This window comes from Pseudophryne corroboree, chromosome 7 (genome assembly GCF_028390025.1).
Source record: "Pseudophryne corroboree isolate aPseCor3 chromosome 7, aPseCor3.hap2, whole genome shotgun sequence".
Taxonomy (NCBI): domain Eukaryota; kingdom Metazoa; phylum Chordata; class Amphibia; order Anura; family Myobatrachidae; genus Pseudophryne; species Pseudophryne corroboree.
This window is the reverse complement of record NC_086450.1, coordinates 343,967,643-343,989,815: the sequence shown is the minus strand read 5'-3', so window position 1 is coordinate 343,989,815 and position 22,173 is coordinate 343,967,643. Positions and strand designations below refer to the sequence as shown.

Genomic DNA, 22,173 nt, shown 5'->3' with positions numbered 1-22,173 from the left:
ACACCTGATGCTGGCCATACACTTGTGCGATGCTCCGCGACGGGGCATCGCACCGGCAGTTCAGGTGCGATCAAATCGCACCTGAACTGCCAAAGTTGTTACCATGCGATGGATCGCATGGTAATCACGTGATGGGCACGTCGCCGCAGAGTGGGAGCGGCCTCTGGCCGCTCCTGGCGGGTGCCCATCGCACATCGCAGTGCGATATATCTCGTGGGTTTTAAACCACATGCGATCGCACTGTGATGCGAGAAATATGTGCAGCACATATCTTGAGACGCGATATTCGACTGGCGTGTCCTCGCATCGCGTCTCAAGGTACCTAAAATGTGCATACAATCCTTCTGTTTCTCTCACAGATGTGGTCGAAATCGAAAGCTAGTACCGATAATCGCACAAGTGTATGGGCATCATAAGTCTAACACACCTAAAAAATACAGCACTATGAGCAGCATCTGGAATGACCAACATCTTCACAGACAAAAAGTGGGTTATGTATATGTGTGTTGGTATGGGGGAGGGCAAAGATCAACCAACCTAAATGGAGAATGGATTACTGTGATCTAAATCCCATGAGTAGGACAAGTACAGGGATCTTCTATACATAGATCACAGACTTGGTGAATTTCTGAACTGTGTTTTCATGCAGTGGCAGGACCTGATAGTGAGTCGGAACCACATAGATAGAGGTTCTGGCTGTTTCCATTGCAGAGAATAAATAATGGCCTGTACACACTAGGCGATTCACTCCAGGAGCGATATCGCCTAGTTTTTCCCCGAGCTGCTGAGAGTGTTATAGTCAGATTGAGCTGCATGTACAGACAACAGAGGGGGTATTTAATGTCCCCCGGGAGTGCACATCGGCCATCATCAGCAGCATACACACTGGGCGATATGGTAAACGATATCGCTCAGGAAGGCAGAAAATAGGATTTCTCTGACGTCCTAAGTGGATGCTGGGGACTCCGTAAGGACCATGGGGAATAGCGGCTCCGCAGGAGACAGGGCACAAAAGTAAAAGCTTTAGGATCAGGTGGTGTGCACTGGCTCCTCCCCCTATGACCCTCCTCCAAGCCTCAGTTAGATCTTTGTGCCCGGCCGAGAAGGGTGCAATCTAGGTGGCTCTCCTAAAGAGCTGCTTAGAGTAAAAGTTTTGTTAGGTTTTTTATTTTCAGTGAGTCCTGCTGGCAACAGGCTCACTGCATCGAGGGACTTAGGGGAGAAGAAGTGAACTCACCTGCGTGCAGGATGGATTGGCTTCTTAGGCTACTGGACACTAGCTCCAGAGGGACGATCACAGGTACAGCCTGGATGGGTCACCGGAGCCGCGCCGCCGACCCCCTTGCAGATGCTGAAGAGAGAAGAGGTCCAGAAATCGGCGGCTGAAGACTTCCCAGTCTTCTTAAGGTAGCGCACAGCACTGCAGCTGTGCGCCATTGCTCTCAGCACACTTCACACCAACGGTCACTGAGGGTGCAGGGCGCTTGGGGGGGCGCCCTGGGCAGCAATGAAAGTACCTATGCTGGCTAAAAATACATCACATATAGCCCCTGGGGCTATATGGATGTATTTAACCCCTGCCAGGTTGTCAGAAAAACGGGAGAAGAAGCCCGCCGAAAAGGGGGCGGGGCCTATTCTCCTCAGCACACAGCGCCATTTTCCCTCACAGAACTGCTGGTGGGAAGGCTCCCAGGCTCTCCCCTGCACTGCACTACAGAAACAGGGTTAAAACAGAGAGGGGGGGCATTTTTGTGGCGATATTATTACATATTAAGATGCTATAAGGGAAAACACTTATATAAGGTTGTCCCTGTAAAATTATAGCGTTTTGGTGTGTGCTGGCAAACTCTCCCTCTGTCTCCCCAAAGGGCTAGTGGGGTCCTGTCCTCTATCAGAGCATTCCCTGTGTGTGTGCTGTGTGTCGGTACGTGTGTGTCGACATGTATGAGGACGATGTTGGTGAGGAGGCGGAGCAATTGCCTGTAATGGTGATGTCACTCTCTAGGGAGTCGACACCGGAATGGATGGCTTATTTAGGGAATTACGTGATAATGTCAACAAGCTGCAAGGTCGGTTGACGACATGAGACGGCCGGCAAACCAATTGGTACCTGTCCAGGCGTCTCAAACACCGTCAGGGGCTTTAAAACGCCCATTACCTCAGTCGGTCGACACAGACACGGACACTGACTCCAGGGTCGACGGTGAAGAAACAAACGTATTTTCCATTAGGGCCACACATGTTAAGGGCAATGAAGGAGGTGTTACATATTTCTGATACTACAAGTACCACAAAAAAGGGTATTATGTGGGGTGTGAAAAAACTGCCTGTAGTTTTTCCTGAATCAGATAAATTAAATGAAGTGTGTGATGATGCGTGGGTTTCCCCCGATAGAAAATTAAAGGCGCTCACACGCTTATCAAAAAAGTGGCGTTACCGTCTCCAGATACGGCCGCCCTCAAGGAGCCAGCTAATAGGAGGCTGGAAAATATCCTAAAAAGTATATACACACATACTGGTGTTATACTGCGACCAGCGATCGCCTCAGCCTGGATGTGCAGCGCTGGGGTGGCTTGGTCGGATTCCCTGACTGAAAATATTGATACCCTTGACAGGGACAGTATTTTATTGACTATAGAGCATTTAAAGGATGCATTTCTATATATACGAGATGCACAGAGGGATATTTGCACTCTGGCATCAAGAGTAAGTGCGATGTCCATGTCTGCCAGAAGATGTTTATGGACACGACAGTGGTCAGGTGATGCAGATTCCAAACGGCACATGGAAGTATTGCCGTATAAAGGGGAGGAGTTATTTGGGGTCGGTCCATCGGACCTGGTGGCCACGGCAACAGCTGGAAAATCCACCTTTTTACCCCAAGTCACATCTCAGCAGAAAAAGACACCGTCTTTTCAGCCTCAGTCCTTTCGTCCCCATAAGGGCAAGCGGGCAAAAGGCCAGTCATATCTGCCCAGGGGTAGAGGAACGGAAGAAGACTGCAGCAGGCAGCCCCTTCCCAGGAACAGAAGCCCTCCACCGCTTCTGCCAAGTCCTCAGCATGACGCTGGGGCCGTACAAGCGGACTCAGGTGCGGTGGGGGGGGTCGTCTCAAGAGTTTCAGCGCGCAGTGGGCTCACTCGCAAGTGGACCCCTGGATCCTACAAGTAGTATCCCAGGGGTACAGATTGGAAATTCGAGACGTCTCCCCCTCGCAGGTTCCTGAAATCTGCTTTACCAACGTCTCCCTCCGACAGGGAGGCATTATTGGAAACAATTCACAAGCTGTATTCCCAGCAGGTGATAATCAAAGTACCCCTCCTACAACAAGGAAAGGGGTATTATTCCACACTATTTGTGGTACTGAAGCCAGACGGCTCGGTGAGATCTATTCTAAATCTGAAATCTTTGAACACTTACATACAAAGGTTCAAATCAAGATGGGAGTCACTCAGAGCAGTGATAGCGAACCAGGAAGAAGGGGACTATATGGTGTCCCTGGACATCAAGGATGCTTACCTCCATGTCCCAAATTGCCCTTCTCACCAAGGGTACCTCAGGTTCGTGGTACAGAACTGTCACTATCAGTTTCAGACGCTGCCGTTTGGATTGTCCACGGCACCCCGGGTCTTTACCAAGGTAATGGCCGAAATGATGATTCTTCTTCAAAGAAAAGGCGTCTTAATTATCCCTTACTTGGACGATCTCCTGATAAGGGCAAGGTCCAGAGAACAGTTGGAGGTCGGAGTAGCACTATCTCAAGTAGTTCTACGACAGCACGGGTGGATTCTAAATATTCCAAAATCGCAGCTGATTCCGACGACACGTCTGCTGTTACTAGGGATGATTCTGGACACAGTCCAGAAAAAGGTGTTTCTCCCGGAGGAGAAAGCCTGGGAGTTATCCGAGCTAGTTAGGAACCTCCTAGAACCAGGCCAAGTGTCAGTGCATCAATGCACAAGAGTCCTGGGAAAAATGGTGGCTTCTTACGAAGCGATTCCATTCGGCAGATTTCACGAAAGAATTTTTCAGTGGGATCTGCTGGACGAATGGTCCGAATCGCATCTTCAGATGCATCAGCGGATAATCCTGTCTCCAAGGACAAGGGTGTCTCTTCTGTGGTGGCTGCAGAGTGCTCATCTACTAGAGGGCAGCAGATTCGGCATTCAGGACTGGGTCCTGGTGACCACGGATGCCAGCCTGAGAGGCTGGGGAGCAGTCACACAGGGAAGAAATTTCCAAGGAGTGTGGTCAAGTCTGGAGACTTCTCTCCACATAAATATACTGGAGCTAAGGGCAATTTACAATGCTCTGAGCCTAGGAAGACCTCTGCTTCAAAGTCAACCGGTGCTGATCCAGTCGGACAACATCACGGCAGTCGCCCACGTAAACAGACAGGGCGGCACAAGAAGCAGGAGGGCAATGGCAGCAAGGATTCTTCGCTGGGCGAAAAATCATGTGATAACACTGTTAGCGGTGTTCATTCCGGGAGTGGACAACTGGGAAGCAGACTTCCTCAGCAGGCACGACCTCCACCCGGGAGAGTGGAGACTTCATCTGGAAGTCTTCCACATGATTGTGAACCGTTGGGAAAGACCAAAGGTGGACATGATGGCGTCCCGTCTGAACAAAAAACTGGACAGGTATTGCGCTAGGTCAAGAGACCCTCAGGCAATAGCTGGGACACTCTGGTAACACCGTGGGTGTACCAGTCGGTGTATGTGTTCCCTCCTCTGCCTCTCATACCCAAGGTACTGAGAATTATAAGAAGGAGAGGAGTAAGAACTATACTCGTGGCTCCGGATTGGCCAAGAAGGACTTAGTACCCGGAACTTCAAGAGATACTAAGAAGGGACTTGCTTCAGCAAGGATCATGTCTGTTCCAAGACTTACCGCGGCTGCGTTTGACGGCATGGCGGTTGAACGCCGGATCCTAAGGGAAAAAGGCATTCCGGAAGAGGTCATCCCTACCCTGGTCAGAGCCAGGAAGGAGGTGACCACACAACATTATCACCGCATTTGGCGAAAATATGTTGCATGGTGTGAGGCCAGGAAGGCCCCCACGGAGGAATTTCAACTCGGTCGATTCCTACATTTCCTGCAAACAGGAGTGTCTATGTGCCTCAAATTGGGGTCCATTAAGGTTCAAATTTCGGCCCTGTCGATTTTCTTCCAGAAAGAATTGGCTTCAGTTCCTGAAGTCCAGAAGTTTGTCAAGGGAGTACTGCATATACAACCCCCTTTTTGTGCCTCCAGTGGCACTGTGGGATCTCAACGTAGTTCTGGGATTCCTCAAATCACATTGGTTTAAACCGCTCAAATCTGTGGATTCGAAATATCTCACATGGAAAGTGACCATGCTGTTGGCCCTGGCCTCGGCCAGGCGAGTGTCAGAATTGGCGGCTTGGTCTCACAAAAGCCCATATCTGATTGTCCATTCGGACAGGGCAGAGCTGCGGACTCGTCCCCAGTTTCTCCCTAAGGTGGTGTCAGCGTTTCACCTGAACCAGCTTATTGTGGTACCTGCGGATACTAGGGACTTGGAGGACTCCAAGTTGCTAGATGTTGTCAGGGCCCTGAAAATATATGTTTCCAGGACGGCTGGAGTCAGGAAAACGGACTTGCTGTTATCCTGTATGCACCCAACAAACGGGGTGCTCTTGCTTCTAAGCAGACGATTGCTAGTTGGATGTGTAGTACAATTCAGCTTGCACATTCTGTGGCAGGCCTGCCACAGCCAAAATATGTAAATGCCCATTCCACAAGGAAGGTGGGCTCATCTTGGGCGGCTGCCCGAGGGGTCTCGGCTTTACAACTTGGCCGAGCTGCTACTTGGTCAGGGGCAAACACGTTTGCAAAATTCTACAAATTTAATACCCTGGCTGAGGAGGACCTGGAGTTCTCTCATTCGGTGCTGCAGAGTCAACCGCACTCTCCCGCCCGTTTGGGAGCTTTGGTATAATCCCCATGGTCCTTACGGAGTCCCCAGCATCCACTTAGGACGTCAGAGAAAATAAGAATTTACTTACCGATAATTCTATTTCTCGTAGTCCGTAGTGGATGCTGGGCGCCCATCCCAAGTGCGGATTGTCTGCAATACTCGTACATAGTTATTGTTAAACAAAAATCGGGTTATTATTGTTGTGAGCCATCTTTTCAGAGGCTCCGCTGTTATCATGCTGTTAACTGGGTTCAGATCACAGGTTGTACAGTATGATTGGTGTGGCTGGTATGAGTCTTACCCGGGATTCAAAATCCTTCCTTATTGTGTACGCTCGTCCGGGCACAGTATCCTAACTGAGGCTTGGAGGAGGGTCATAGGGGGAGGAGCCAGTGCACACCACCTGATCCTAAAGCTTTTACTTTTGTGCCCTGTCTCCTGCGGAGCCGCTATTCCCCATGGTCCTTACGGAGTCCCCAGCATCCACTACGGACTACGAGAAATAGAATTATCGGTAAGTAAATTCTTATTGTTAATACCTACTGGTAAATCCTTTTCTTTTAGTCAGTAGAGGATGCTGGTGTCACTTCAAGAACCATGGGGTATAGATGGGATCCACAGGAGTCATGTGCACTATAAGACTTTCAAAGGGTGTGACCTGGCTCCTCCCTCTATGCCCCTCCTCCAGACTCCAGTTTAAGGAACTGTGCCCAGGGAGACGGACATTTCGAGAAAAGGATTTATTGTTAAACCACGGTGAGCATCTTACCAGCTCACACCGCAAGCATGCCGCAGAACGTGGCATTCAACAGAACACAAGCCAACGGCATGAAGAAATTTGAAGCAATATGCTGACAAAAACAGTAACACAACCTGTGTGTAACCACAACCAATAACTGCAGATACAGTACGCACTGGGACGGGCGCCCAGCATCCTCTACGGACTAAGAGAAAAGGATTTACCGGTAGGTATTAAAATCCTATTTTCTCATACGTCCTAGAGGATGCTGGGGTCACTTCAAGAACCATGGGGTTATACCAAAGTAGAACGGGCGGGAGAGTGCGGGCGACTCTGCAGAACCGATTGACCAAACTTGAGGTCATCATCGGCCAAGGTATCAAACTTGTAAAAGTTAGCAAAAGTGTTTGATCCCGACCAAGTAGCTGTTCGGCAAAGCTGTAACGCCGAGACCTCCCGGGCAGCCGCCCTGGACGAGCCCACCTTTCTAGTAGAACGGGCCTTCACCGATTTCGGTAACGGCAATCCAGCCGTGGAATGAGCATGCTGAATCTCACCACAGATCAAGCGCGCAATAGTCTGCTTGGAAGCAGGACACCTAACCTTGTTGGGAGCATACAGGAACAACAGAGCCACTGTATTCCTAATCTGAGTCGTTCAGGCGACATAATCTTCAAAGCTCCAACCACTTCCAGAGACTTTTGACTCAGCGAAGGTGTCGGTAGCCACAGGCGCCACAATAGGTTGGTTCCTGTAGAAAGAGGAAACCACCTTCAGTTGAAAACGCTGACGTGTCCTCAATTCAGCTCTATCTTCATGGAAGATCAAATAAGGGCCCTTGTGAGACAGGGCCGCTAACTCAGACACCCGCCTTGCAAATGCCAAGGCCAACAGGATGGCCACTTTTCAAGTGAAAAAAGCAACTTCACCTTCTTAAAGGTTCAAACCCACGTGATTGAAGGAACTGCAACACCACATAACGATCCCATGCTGCCACTGGAGGCACAAAGAAGGTTGGACGCGCAACATGCCTTCCACGTAAGACTGAACTTCCGGAAGGGAAGCTAATAGTTTCAGAAAGAAAATTGCCAATGCTGAAATCTGGACCTTAACGGAGTCCAACTTCAGTCTGCATTCCCTCCAGCCGGGAATTGGTGAAAATGCCCTAACTGAAACTCTTACGTTGAAACTTTCTTGGATTCACACCAGGACACACATTTTCTCCAAAAACGGTGGTAATGTTTAGACGTTACTCCTTTCCTGGCCTGAATAAGAGTGGGGATGACTTCCTTGGGAATACCCTTTCGGGCTAGGATCCGGCGCTTAACAGTTATGCCGTCAAACGTAGCCACGGTAAGTCTAGGTACACGCACGGCACCTATCGTAGTAGGTCCTCGCGAAGAGGAAGAGGCCCAGGATCTTTTAATGAGCGACTCCTGAAGATCTGGGCACCAAGCCCTCCTTGGCCAGTCTGGGGCAATGAAAATTGCCCAAACCCTTGCTCTTCTTATGATCCCAAGAACTTTTGGGATCAGTGGAAGTGGAAGGAATACATACACAGACCAGAATAGCCACTGGGTCACCAGAGCATCTACTGCTATTGCCTGAGGGTCTGGAACAATATTTCTGAAGCTTCTCGTTGAGACGAGAAGTAATCATGTCTACTTGAGGAACTCACCGAAGACTTCTTGGTGAAGGTCCCGCTCTCCCGGATGGAGATCGTGGCTGCTGAGGAAGTCTGCTTCCCAGTTGTCCACTCCCGGAATGACAATTGCCACCAGAGCCCTTACATGTTTTTCTGCCCAGAGGAGGATCTTCGTCACCTCTGCCATTTCCACTCTGCTTTTCGTTCCGCCTTGCTGTTACATTGTCCTACTGGATCTGCACGGGGTTATCTCGATGAAGATGTACCGCATGTCGAAGGCCGTTGTAAATGGCTCTCAATTCCAGCATGTTCATGTGAAGGCAGGCTTCCTGACTTTAGCATTTTTCTTGGAAGCTTTTCCCTTGAGTGACAGCTCCCCAGCCTCGGAGACTTGCATCCGTGGTTACCAGGACCCATTTCTGAATCCTGAACCTGCGTCCCTCTAGTAGGTGCGAGCTGTGGAGTCACCGCAGGAGTGAAATCCTGGCTTTCGACAACAGTACTATCTTCCGGTGCATGTGCAGGTGGGATCAACTCTTCAAACAGGTCCCACTGGAATACCCTGGCATGGAACCTGCTAAACTGTATGGCCACATAGGCCGCCACCATATTTGCACTGATGGATCAACCCTCTTGATGGTTTCAAAACTAGTTTTACAATTTTCTGGATTGCCAGAGCCTTTTCCACCGGAAGAAAAACTCTCAACTTCCCTGTCCAGAATCATCCCGAACAAAAAAGATAATCTTTCCTGGAAAATTTATGATCCAACCGTGTTGTTGGAGTATGGACAGGGAGAGCGCAATGTTATGTACCACCCGCTTTTTGGATCTCGCCTTTATCAGGAGATCGTCTAGATAAGGAATTATATTGACTCCTTCTTGACGCAGGAGGACCATCATCTCCGCCATAACCTTGGTGAAAACCCTCGGCGCCGTGGAGAGGTCGAAAGGTAACGTCTGGAATTGGTAATGGCAATCCTGAACCGCGAATCTCAGATAAGCCTGGTGAAGAGGATAAATGGGAACATGCAGGTAAGCATCCTTTACGTTTACGGACACCATGTAGTCCCCCTCCTCCAGACTGGAAATCACTGCCCTCAGCGATTCCATTTTGAACTTGAATCGTTTCAAGTAGAGATTCAGATTCTTTAAGTTTAGGATCGGTCTGACCGAGCCGTCCGGCTTCGGAACTACAAAAAAGGCTTGAATAAAACCCCTCCCCATGTTGAGGCAAAGGTACCAGGACTATGACCTGATCCTGACAATTTTTGGATTGCCGCTGTTACTGCTTCTCTTTCTGGAAGAGAAGCTGGCAAGGTTGATTTGAAAAATCGGCATGGGGGAACGTCTTGAAACTCCAGCTTGTTTCCCTGGGACACTATCTGCAACACCCAGGGATCCAGGCAATACAGAATCCAACCTTAGCTGAACAGTTTGAGACGTGCCCCCACCCGAGCGGCCTCCCGCAAGGGAGCCCCAGCGTCATGCTGAAGATTTGGCAGAAGTAGGGGTAGACTTCTGCTCCTGGGAACCTGAATCCACTGTGGACTTCTTTCCCTTTCCCCTTCCCCTACCTGCAAAGAAGGGGGAACCTCTCGCTTTTTTTTTTATTTTTTTTTATTTATTGGGCCGAAAGGACTGCATGTGAGAGAGAGATGTCTTTTTTGCCGGTGCAGGCGCAGAGGGCAAAAATGTCGACTTACCTGTGGTAGCCGCTGAGACTAACGCATCTAGTTCATCGCCAAATAAGGCCTCACCTTTATATGGGAGAGCCTCCATATTTCTTTTGGAATCTGTATCCGCGTTCCACTGGCGAATCCACAACGCCCGCCGAGCCGATACTGCCCTGGTAGCGGCTTGTGAACCCAAGAGTCCAATGTCTTTCATCGCCTCTAGCATGTATGCGGTAGCGTCTATTACCTAACTTAAGAAGTATCTCATCTTAATCAATCGTGTCAATTTCTGATGACACGCTTTCAGACCATTTTTCAATAGCGCGACTCACCCACGCGCAAACACTAGTGGGTCTGAGTAGCGTACCATTTGCAACATAAATGGATTTTAATGTAGTTTTCACCTTTCGGTCTGCCAGCTCTTTTAGTAACACCGTGCCCGGTGCAGGGAGAATTACTTTCTATTGTCACCCTGGACAGTGCACTAATCTAACACCGGGGGGAGACTGCCGGGAAAGAATATATTAAGCTCGTGGGAGGGACTCTTATTAGATCTATTTCCCTGGAGTCCCTATCGTCGCCACAGGACTTAGAGTCCATGTCGGTATCAAGAGTCATAACATTTGTAAATGGACTTTGTGACCCAGGGAGGTTCGCCTGCAGATGGAAGAACAGAATCCTGAAAAAAAAACACATCTTCCACATATCCAGCATGCAGTATTAGATGCAGCCTTATCTAATCTCCTATTGATATGATGCATACTACCACGTATTTCTTTCACCCATGCAGGCTCTTGGTGTGTCTGTATCTCCACCACCTTACAACTCTGTGTCCCTACAATGGTGTCCTCCAGGGAGGAACTCCCTGCCTCAGACATGTCACAGACGTGTACCACACACACTCACAGACACACTGGGACTTATAGGGACCAGACCTCTGTCAGATGGACACAGAGAGGAAAAACCAGCTCACACCCCAGCGCCAAGCACACACAATCTGTGAAACATATCATTGAAAAACAGACCTGCAGCGCTTTTATTATTATAATACAAGCACCATATACATCTCCCCCCTTCCCCCCGCTTTTGCACCCGGATACATGTCAGTAGCGAAGGGAGGACCAGCGTTTCTCTTGTGAGGAGAAAATGGCGCTGATTAGTGTGCTGGCTTAGTGAGGAAGAAGCCCCGCCCCCTTACTGGCGCGCATCACTCGCTCTTTAATAAATGGTTAATTATACTGGCGGGGGTAGGACAATGTGCATTTTGCCATTTTATGCTGCCCAGGGCGCCCCCTGCACCCTGCAGTTGTCAGCAGTGTGTGTGTGAGCTGTGAGGAAGAAGCTCCGCCCCTGTAATGGCGCGCTTCCTTCCCGCAATTTTCAACAAATATGTATACTGGCGGGGGTTAGGACAGTGCCTTGGCACAAATGTCCCCTCATGCCAGTGTCAGAATGAGGATTTATGTGCTGCCCAGGGCGCCCTCCCCGCGCCCTGCACCCTGTAGTGCCGCTGTGTGTGGGAGCATGGCGCGCAGCGTGCGATCGCTGTGCGGTACCTCATAAAGCCGTCACTGAAGTTTTCTTTGCTTCTTCTACTCTCCTGTCTTCTGACTTCTGGCTCTGCAAGGGGGGTGACAGCCGGCTCTGGGAACGAGCATTTAGGCGTACCTAGTGATCAGACCCTCAGGAGCTAATGGTGTCCTGTAGCCAAGAAATCAGAACCTTTAAACTCACTAGAAGTAAGTCTAACTTCTCTCACCTAAGTCCCACGAAGCAGGGAGACTGTTGCCAGCAGTACTCCCTGAAAATAAAAAACCTAACATAAGTCTTTTTCAGAGAAACTCAGTAGAGCTCCTCAGCGTGCATCCAGTCTCACTGGGCACAGATTCTAAACTGGAGTCTGGAGGAGGGCCATAGAGGGAGGAGCCAGGTCACACCCTTTGAAAGTCTTAAAGTGCCCATGTCTCCTGCGGATCCCGTCTATACCCCATGGTTCTTGAAGTGACCCCAGCATCCTCTAGGACGTATGAGAAAAAGATATCTTACAAAATCGCCTAGTGTGTATGGGCATCAACAACGCCACATAAATGCCACTTGCTGGCTGGATGTTTTTTTTCCCCAGTTGAACAGAATTCATTCCTTACTAGTTCTATTGAAGCGAGAGGCCTTTATTTTCAAGTGGTTTTCTTTTCAGTTGGAAATATTTTTCCTTGATTTGTAAGTTGTTGTTTTTTTTGTTTGTTTTTTCACTCTTAGCTGTGCAAGAGCGCAATTCTTATGCAGTCAGCGTGTGGAAACGAGTGAAAACCAAGCTGGAGGGAAGAGACGTGGATCCCAACAGAAGGATGTCTGTTGCCGAGCAGGTACGTCTGCTGAAGCAATAAATTGTTAATAGCTCATAGCTAGAACAGCTTTTTTTTTTTTTCCCCACAGTGGTATTGCATTGCTATATCAAGGTTGGCTGGCTTAAGTTTTGCTATTTTTTTAGGTGGACTTTGTGATTAAGGAGGCAACGAATCTAGATAACCTGGCTCAGCTGTATGAAGGTTGGACTGCTTGGGTGTGAGCAAGAATACGGCAGACCAGCCTGGTTCAGCACAGTCAGAAACCCACCAGAATCAATCAAGTCTCAGGCATCCACAGCCGCGCCAAGGCCGGTGGCGATGTATACTGGGGCTTAATATGAGGTAATCTAGGAAATCCTGGTGCAGTGGGTAAGGGAATCCCACAGGAACGCTGCACCCAGAGAAATGTTAAACACCAATGGTCAGCAATCCCCAGGGCACAGAGTATAATGCTCACCGTCTGGCTAACGGGATTGTCTTTCTGCTACTGAAGATCTGACAATACATCAAACAAATGGCTGCAGAAAGAAATTGGTATCCTCCAGACCGCATGGTGATCTAGAACTCTCTTCCATGTGACCATGTCAACTATTGAGGAAATGCTATACCCTGTTCGAATAGGGGGGAAAATTGGGGCCATCAAGGATTTGCAGTGAAGAAGATGCTGTCAGTTTCTTGGGTTACTCTTGTTGCTTGCTTGGCAACAACGCTGGTTGAGTTGACCAGTTTAGCACAGAAGAGGCTAGGAGATGAAGCATGGCCTTTGAAAACTAACTGGAAAAAAAAGCAGCCAAAGAACAGAATTGTGAAGTTTGGTGGACTTCTGTGAAGAAGATAAAAAGCCTTGTTCTCCGTTCTTTTCTTCCCCTAAATTCTTGTAGTTTAGGAATAATTTGTTTAATTTCAACGCTTGTACTTTTCACACTGTAGTCAATCTAACAGTATGTTTGTTGGGCATATATCAAAATGCACTCAAAAACATGGAGCTTGCAAAAATGATCCCATTATTTCCCAATGCATACAAAAGTCACAACAGGTTACTGTTTTGTGTTGCCCATGTTCCGTTTCGTAAAGGATCAGCATTGTGCATTCAAACACTGAATATGGTTTTCGTAATTTAGGGTTAAAAAAACAAATCCATGTATCCTACACATCTCATTAACTAATTTCTGTAGTTCTTGGGGGGTATATTCCTAATTTCTTTTACCATGTAGTGCTTCCATACTTTTATTTTTCTCTCTAACTAGTTAAGCTTGTCACTGTTGCTGATCGTTACTATAATAAAGTGATGTTCTGGTGGAGGTAGACTGCAGTGGTGGTTAATTCCTGTTTTGGAGATATAAGATTTTTATTTGTCTGTGGTTTTAATGCCTCCATATCAAAAGTTTTAAACTCTTATCTTTAAAGTGTTAAGTAAGATTACTTACCAGACGACGTTAACGGCATTCAGAACATTTGGGAGTAGCACTCGTTCAGTTGAATAGCTCCAGTTCATATGTACATATTTTATTCTTCATGTATACGGTTTGATACATGCACAGAATGAATCCTGAAGATTAATAAATTAATGTCACAAGTTTATATTTCATTTTTTGAGAATACGTTTTAGAGGACATAGCATACAAGTGACTAAAAAAAAAAAAGCAATGCTTTACAGGCATTTCTTAGAAAAAATATTTGGTTATTAGAATGTAATATAGATTGTGTTTTTGTTGTGCCCCATTCCCAAACATTTGAAAGTTGACTTATGGTTAAATGCTTTTACAGAAACTTTTACTTAGTTTTTTCCCCCTACTTTATTTTTCAAAACCTCTGATTTTATCCACATAAGAATTGTATTTTTCACAAGTAAATTACTCCTGTATATTTTTGATTGAGAAATGTGGTGTGGAAAAGTGGCCATTTAGCGTAAGTTCTAATGTCCCTCCTTAACGTTGAGCAAGCCAATTGATCTACAGTGTGATAAGGCACCAAAAAGAGCACACATTCTGTTTAAGTAAAATCCTAATTCAACCAGCAATTTGCCGTTGGAAAAACAGTTTCTTTATTGTTACACCAGCAATATTACAGAAGGTAAGCTTTTCATGTGCTTATCGGGTAGTCTCCCTTAGAGCGAGGCCTCCAGCACATGTTGGGAAAGAGTCCGTTTTGGATCTCGGAAAACAAGAACATTAAACTTGTCGTGGAAATCCATAGTATTTTTTTATTAGTACCACCCAAATCTGAAGTATTAACAAATTTAATGTAAAACAAATTGTAATGTTTGCAACTAGTATAATTTCAGTTTGTACGAATGGCAGTCTTGTTACTCTGATTGGCTGGCTAAGAGTATTTACATGCTGAGTAATGCATGTTTTTGTTATGTACCCGCAGACATTGCTATGCAGTTATGGTAAAACTGTATGTCAGAATTTAATGTGAAGGAATGACACTGTTTGCCCCCATTTTACTCTAGGCAACAAAGATCGTTATGTGAGCTGTAGATAGTGAGGAAAGATTGCATTACATTCATTTACTATGACATGTTAACATTTAATGCAGTTAACTCACACCTGTAATATTACATTTCTTCTTTCAAATACAGAGGTCTATGAAGAATCAAATTCTTGTTTAAATAAAATTACATACATCCTATCAAATGCTTTGTTTTTCTTTCTGTGCTACAGTTGGAAGGGGTTGGGTATAAATCAGTGTAATTTCATAAACTGTACTATAGGGTGGAGTTCAGTATATTAACTGTTTTGTTTTATTTGGGGATTTCACACTGTTTTTAAAATCGCTTGTGATTGTAATCACCTAGTACTGTCACCAATTATTATACATATGGTCATATTACATCTACGAAACAAGCCCATATAAGTGGTAATGTTACTGCACCCTTTTTATCTCAATGATTTTCAGTCCAGAAATCTTGACGATTATACCCTCTACTATGTTTCAGATATCCAGTCTACGCACATATTGGTCTTCAGGCTCCTTAGCTTGTTTCAACCACAAATAAGATGTGGCTGAAATAAGGACCTTGTGGGGCCATAAAGAAGACACTGATTTGGGGCCCACCTACCTCATACAATCCATAGCACTAGATCCTGTCATCACTGCCCCCTGCTGTGTTTGTGCATCCTTCCCTAGCACATCCATGAGGAGCTGCAGCAGCAGCACAGTTCCAGACTGAACTCCTACGGTGGGGGCAGATTCCGGAGCCTCCTCTAAGGCAGCGTGGGGACTGATTTTGCTGGTCTCCAGCTGCGCTGCTGCTAGAGGCGAAGGCTGGAGCCAAGCAGAATAGTAAATGAACAGATGCGCCAGCAGGGACCTAGACTTTTCTTTTAGGGCAGAGCTGGCCAAACCAGTCCTCGAGATCTACCAACAGTTCACATTTTCCAGACCACCTAGCTGGTGCACAGGTGTAGTCATTACTAATTAAGATGTGCTGCATTCATTCCTAACTGACAATTCTACAGATCTCCAGGAGGCCTAGAAAATATGAACTGTTGGTAGATCTCGAGGACCCGTTTGGCCAGCCCTGTTTTAGGGGAAGCTGGCAATGGACATACACCTTCGTTGAGAGTTGTGTTGCAGTTTCCAAAAGAGAAGAAAATCAAAGATGTCCAACAACAAAGGGGGTAGAGAGACTGTGGACAGGTGTAAGATCGGAAGTGGCGGTAAACATTTAAGAGGAGAGAAAGCAAGAGTGGGGGGTGGAGCAGGGAGAGAGGAGATAGAGGCAGAGAAAGATTACAGAAAACACAAAGGCCAACAGTCTATACACAAAAAATAAATGCATCCAGACGCCAGGCGCAACTGCTGCCACTCTTGCATCTCTGTAGCTTCAAGTATGAAAAATAAAGACATTAATATGTAAAAGAAAAGTGTCCTCTCGCTTACCTTTTGCTGCCTCTAACGGCCTTCATCAGGCTGGGGCTTGCTATTGGAAGGTCTTGTTAGGGTGGAGTGGACATCAGTGTGTCTAGGATCCTAAACACAAAAACTTTCAGTAATTAGCTTGTGTAGATCTTCCTTGCTGAAAGCCTGGACATCCCACCTAATCCCCTCTGCTATCACATGCCAACACCCAGAACCCATGCGGGGAGGGCAGGGCTGCTACCAGAGTTCTGTGAAAAGCAAAGCTGTATTGGAAGGCATTGCAGCCACTGCATCCCTCTCCCCGTCTCAAAACAAATCTCAGCTGAGTGTGCCTTGCTACAGCACAGAGTGCCTTTAACCATTGGAGCAGTAGGGTGCAGGTAACTGTGCCCAGCAAATAAACAATTGATGGGCCCCTAGTACCTGCGGGATCCCTAACCTTCAGCCTTATGGATAATATGGCCCTGACTATAATGGCTTTTCTTCGGGGTCCATGGTCTCCACAGGGTTAACTTGGGTATGATCTAGTGGAGACCAGGACTGGCACTGAACAATCAAGCTTTGTGAGGCTCCCAAGATGCAGCGGGCTCCTCTGCCTTCATGCCCTGCCCCCATGCTCAGACACATCAGTTTTTTCGGTGTCCGTTTGGAGCTGGTCACACTGAACAAGAGCTGCACACTGCAGCACAAGCTTTTAACGTTTTTACTGAGGAATCAGTGCCTGGCAGGAAGCCAGCGCTGATTCACTAACATCCCCACCGCGCTGCAACGCCACAACTGGGTGTATTATTTCGGCAGAACCCCTGGCACAACCTTTACTAGCAGGGGCACCCTGGACTGCAACCAGATCACTGGGGGACAGGTACCGCTGACCTGGGGAGAGCAATTACAGAGGTGCTCCCAGACCAGTAAGTGGTGTTGCGGCCACTAGACCACCAGGGCTTTAATATACACTGGCGCTGGGGATACAGACAGGCTAGGAGAACCGGTGGTGACATTCAGCAGAGGGAGGTCAGCACTTTCCCAGCGGCCCCAGCCCAGGGCGCCATTCAACAGCGGTCTTCCCGCCCTGGACTGCTCCACAGAGAGACGCTGTGCAGCCATCATTAGAGCTCTGCAGGTCTCCAGGAGCTGTGGGCAGAATCTCCCTGTATACCTCTACCACATAGCAAGTTATACACAGCGCTGAATCCTACCAAGCCTCTTCTACAGAGCAGGGTAGTTGTTATTAGTGCCCATTGCAGTTACATTGTTTCTCATACGTCCTAGAGGATGCTGGGGACTCCAAAAGGACCATGGGGTATAGATGGATCCGCAGGAGCTTGGGCACACTATAAAGACTTAAACTGGGTGTGAACTGGCTCCTCCCTCTATGCCCCTCCTCCAGACCTCAGTTAGACTTTGTGCCCAGGAGTGATGGGTCACACACTAGGGGAGCTCTCCTGAGTTTCTCTAAAAGACTTTATGTTAGGTTTTTTATTTTCAGGCAGACCTGCTGGCTACAGGCTCCCTGCATCGTGGGAGTGAGGGGAGAGAAGCAGACCTACTTCTTCTTAGTTTAAGGGCTCTGCTTCTCGGCTACTGGACACCATTAGCTCCAGAGGGTTCGATCACTGGGTGCGCCTAGCTGCTTGTTCCCGGAGCCACGCCGTCCATCCCCTCACAGAAGCCAGAAGAAAGAAGCCGGGTGAGTATTGGAAGAAAAGAAGACTTCAGTGACGGCAGAAGACTTCAGTAACGGAGGTAACAGCAGCGGTAGCGCTGCGCTCCATGCTCCCACACACCAACGTCTCTGGCAGGGCGCTGGGGGGGAGCGCCCTGGGGGCATGTTGCTGAGGTTTATAGTACTGGCGGGGGGACATATTTAGGTGCCCGGGCACCGGGTATGGTCACCCCGCCAGTGTGCCGCGAAACGGAGGGAGCAGCAGCGGTAGCGCTGCGCTCCCTGCTCCCGCTCACAATCGCCTCTTGCAGGGCGCTGGGGGGGGAGCGCCCTGGGCGGCATATACAGTGTAGATCACTGGCGGGGGGACATATTTAGTTGCCCGCCCAGCCAGTGTACCGCGAACGGGAGGGAGCAGCAGCGGTAGCGCTGCGCTCCCTGCTCCCGCTCTCCATCGCCTTTTGCAGGGTGCTGGGGGGGAGCACCCTGGGCGGCATATACAGTGTAGATCTCTGGCGGGGGGACATATTTAGGTGCCCGAGCACCGGGTATGTTCACCCCGCCAGTGTGCCGCGAAGAGGAGGGAGCAGTAGCGCTGCGCTTCCGCCTCCCGCACTCCATCGTCTTGCAGGGCGCTGGGGGGGAGCGCCCTGGGCGGCATATTCTGAGAGATCGCTGGCGGGGGAACATATTTAGTTACCCGGACACCGGGTAGCTTCACCCCGCCAGTGTACTGCAGCGTACGCGCTGCGCTCCATTGCTCCACACACCACCGGCTTCCGAGGGCGCAGGGGGGGCGCACTGGGCAGCGTTTTATATATAGGGGTATATACAGGGGGTTACCCACTGTATATAGGTCCCCCCCAGCTCAATTTAGGTATTTCTATATATATTGGTTGAGCGGGCTTAAGAGCGCCGGGAAGGGGCGGAGCTTAGCCCTCACAGGGGAGTCAGCGCCATTTTCCTCTGGTCCTCGCCAAGTTTTGCTGTATAGTAAGGAGGAGGGGGGGGCACAGTGTTTTTAATGCTATATGGGTTATATAGCATTATGTTTGATAATGGGCGCATGATCCTTGTTGTGTAACTACATTCACTGTTTCCCTGTTTGTTTACCCACTATCTGTTAGTCGACATATGTCGACAGGTATGAGGACTTTGTCACAAGCTGCTGTAGGGATAACTGTCGGCTTCGCCGGCGCATGGCGGTACTTGATTCGGAAAATTAAGTATTAGCAGATGGGTGTCTGTGTGCTTAACAAAGTAAACACGCTAGGGGAGGCACAGTGGTTTGTGGATGCCCTGTCGGCATCAACGTATTTCCTGGGTAAAAAAATTAACAGGCGGTTATTGCATGGCACCTGTATATATATATTTATAGGTATATGTGGGGGGAGTGGTATTGAAATTGTATATGTATGCTTCTCTCAGACCCCTCGGGGTTCCAGAATTATTATTTTTTGCCCGCTTACTACTCCTTACTGTCAACATTTACTAAGTTTCTGTCGACCATATCGTTCCTGGTAGATCCACATCTGGGGCACGTCAGTACATGGTCATACACATTCACAACACATTACTGTCACTAGGGACCTGACAGCTCTGGACAATCCACTTGCGTATAGGTTATATCTATATGTGTATATATATATGTAGATATAGGTTTATATATGCATGGTTAGGATATGTGTGTTTTATTGTGTATTACATTATGTATATCCATGTATGCTGAAATAATGATATTCTTATCATGTGCTGGTCGCTCTGTTGATTAAGCTCTAGATTGGCCGTGACGAGTTGGTGTTCGATCCTCTCAAGGAGTCCGAATATTATTCTCTTCTCGATGCGGAGATAACATTCTGGCAGTCAACTCCTGGTCGATGCAGAACCCGATCGCAGAGGATCATACACAGGGAGCGAAGTGATATTTTATTTCTATACGTTGACCTTATTTGCATTGCATGCACATGAGGGAGGGTTGTATTCGGGTAGGCATCCGATAGTATTATCCTACCCAGAGTGGGTAAGCTTGCTTAGGATGATTCTACTTTATAACATGGCAGCAGGCTGCCGCGTGACACCAGGAGGTGTGGCCGGAAAAATGCTGAGGATGTCTCCGTGAGATACTGGAGGGGAGGTATTCAGCTGTTTGGAGAGGCCTCTGTTCAGTCAATCTCGGCAGATACCACTGGTTAGTCTAACTTTGTGGGTTAGCCTTAACAACGGTTGGTGACGCATTCTTTTGTGGGATGCGGTCGTTTTAACCGGTTCGTTACCGTTCCTTTTTTCTTTTCTGTGCAGACAGTGGAAGGTGAAAAGGTAAGAGTTCTGCAGCCTTGTTAGGTTCGCAGAAGTGGATGTCGTTTTCTGCACCACATCCACCACTTGTCGCTGAGTCTATCGGGGCTGGTCCCCACTCCGGTGAGCACTCGTCTACTAATTTTCGGTTGGTCCAGGAATAGACTAGGATCTGTTAGTTATTTATAGAATCCAAAGGGGAACATTCTGAGTTACGGTTGTTTCCCCTTAGTGTTTTTTCTAATAGATCTTGCCATTCCACTCTGGAAGGGGAGGTAGCACGCGATGCCATACAGAGGTGCGTCAGGTTCAGGACATTGTCCGGTTGTCCCTGTATAAAGGTGCAAATCGTTGTTTCTCTCTGACTGTTCTTCGACACAGGGATTGGCTGATGTTCCCAACGACACAGATGTCGTAGGTGGGTTTCAGAGTAGATACTGACCGGTTAAGGTTCGGTATTTTTCCTGTGGAAAGAGGTCTGAGGATCCAGAGTTTGATCAGTTTGCTGTGACGATTCACCAAGATGTTCAGTTACTAAAACAGTTGGGTGTGGCCTAAGAGGCCTTTTTTAGTGAGCAGGTCTAATGCCAGAGTGGCTTTCAAGGGACCTGTTGGAAATGTGGTTCGGGTCTCACCTGCACATGCACCAGGATATAATCCTAACTGTCAGGACATCGCTCATGGGGTGTCTGCTCGGTTCTCTCCTTCTAGAGGGGATGAAGGTTCGGGGTCCAGGTTTAGATCCTGGTGTCCGTGCATACAGATCTCCGAGGCTGGGGAGCAGTCCTTGCAAGGGATGTATTTCCAGGGGATAAGGTCAAGTTGGAAAGCTGGTCTGCAATAAGCTTTCTTTAATTAAGAGCTATTTTCGACGAACGTGTGCTTCGTGTTCTGCCCGTGTTAGTTCTGCCAGACGACTAGTCAGCAGTGGCGTAAGTAAGCCGCTATGGCGGAACAAGGAGCAAAGCGGCATTGGCAGAAGATGCAAAGTTTTGCCGTTGGGTGGAAAATCTGGTAAACGCTCTATTAGCAGTCTATGTTCCGGAGGTAAACGACGGAGAAGTAGATTTCCTCTGCTGACGCGATCTCCATCTGGGAGAAATTCAGTCATCATCGAGAAGTTTCACAGACGTGACAAGTCTTTGAGGAGTGTCGCAATTAGACATGTTGGCGTCTCCCCTCAACGAGGGGCCTCAGGGATGTTGTTCCAGGTCAAGGGACACGCAAGCTATAGCAGTGGATACCCTCGTGACACCGTGGGTGTTTTTAGTTGGCCTCTCCGCTTTCATTTTTTCTGACGGTGATAAACGTAAGATGAACTAAGGTTCAGGCGCTCCTCTTGGATCTGGTCTAGCCAAGGAGGGTTTGCTAGCCAGTTTTTCATGATTTACTCATAGAAGATTCCTGCCCTCTTCCTCTACGTTAGTAACTGTTACAACTAGATAAGGGCGTATATCAAGACTTAACGCGGCTGCGTCTGACGGCGTGGCGGTTGAATGCCATATCCTAAGCCGAAAGGGTGTTCACAGTGAAGTCATTTCCTCAATTCTTCAGGCTGGGGAAGAAGTAACAGCGAGGCCTTACCACTGGAGTTGGCGTAACTATGTGTCTTGTTGGGTATCCAGGAAGGCTCCTACGGAAGACTTTCAGCTGGGTCGTTCTTATCCATACTTTACAAGCCGGTGTGGATGCAAGCCTACAGTTAGGCTCCATTTCTGTGCAGTATAGCCTCATAACTTTCTTTAAAAGAAAAATTTTCTCTCTTGGAAAGTGGTCATGCTCTTGGCTTTGATGTCTGCAAGGCAGGTGTCTGAAGTGGTGGTTCTGTCTCACAAGAGCTTTGATCTTTTATGTGGATAGAGAGGACTGGAGAACTCGATTAGTAGTTCTGCCGAGAGTGGTTTCTGGGTTCCGCAGAAATCGGCCCGTTTTGATGCCGGGGGTTACTTAGGCGTTAGCTGATTCAAATTCTCTCGATGTCGCCAGGGAGTTGAATATTTAGGTC

General features: G+C 48.0%; 1 protein-coding gene across 2 annotated transcripts in view; it reads left to right on the top strand.

Moving 5' to 3' along the window:
• Positions 1–14,982, top strand: part of SMG1 (SMG1 nonsense mediated mRNA decay associated PI3K related kinase) — a 408,649-nt gene extending 393,667 nt beyond the window's left edge. For both annotated transcript variants that reach the window (XM_063934392.1, XM_063934391.1), the window contains exons 62-63: positions 12,255–12,361; positions 12,487–14,982. In XM_063934392.1, the coding sequence (XP_063790462.1) occupies positions 12,255–12,361; positions 12,487–12,564 (185 nt within the window). In that variant the 3' untranslated portion in view covers positions 12,565–14,982. The remainder of the gene's footprint in view (positions 1–12,254; positions 12,362–12,486) is intronic.
• Positions 14,983–22,173: the final 7,191 nt, after the last annotated feature.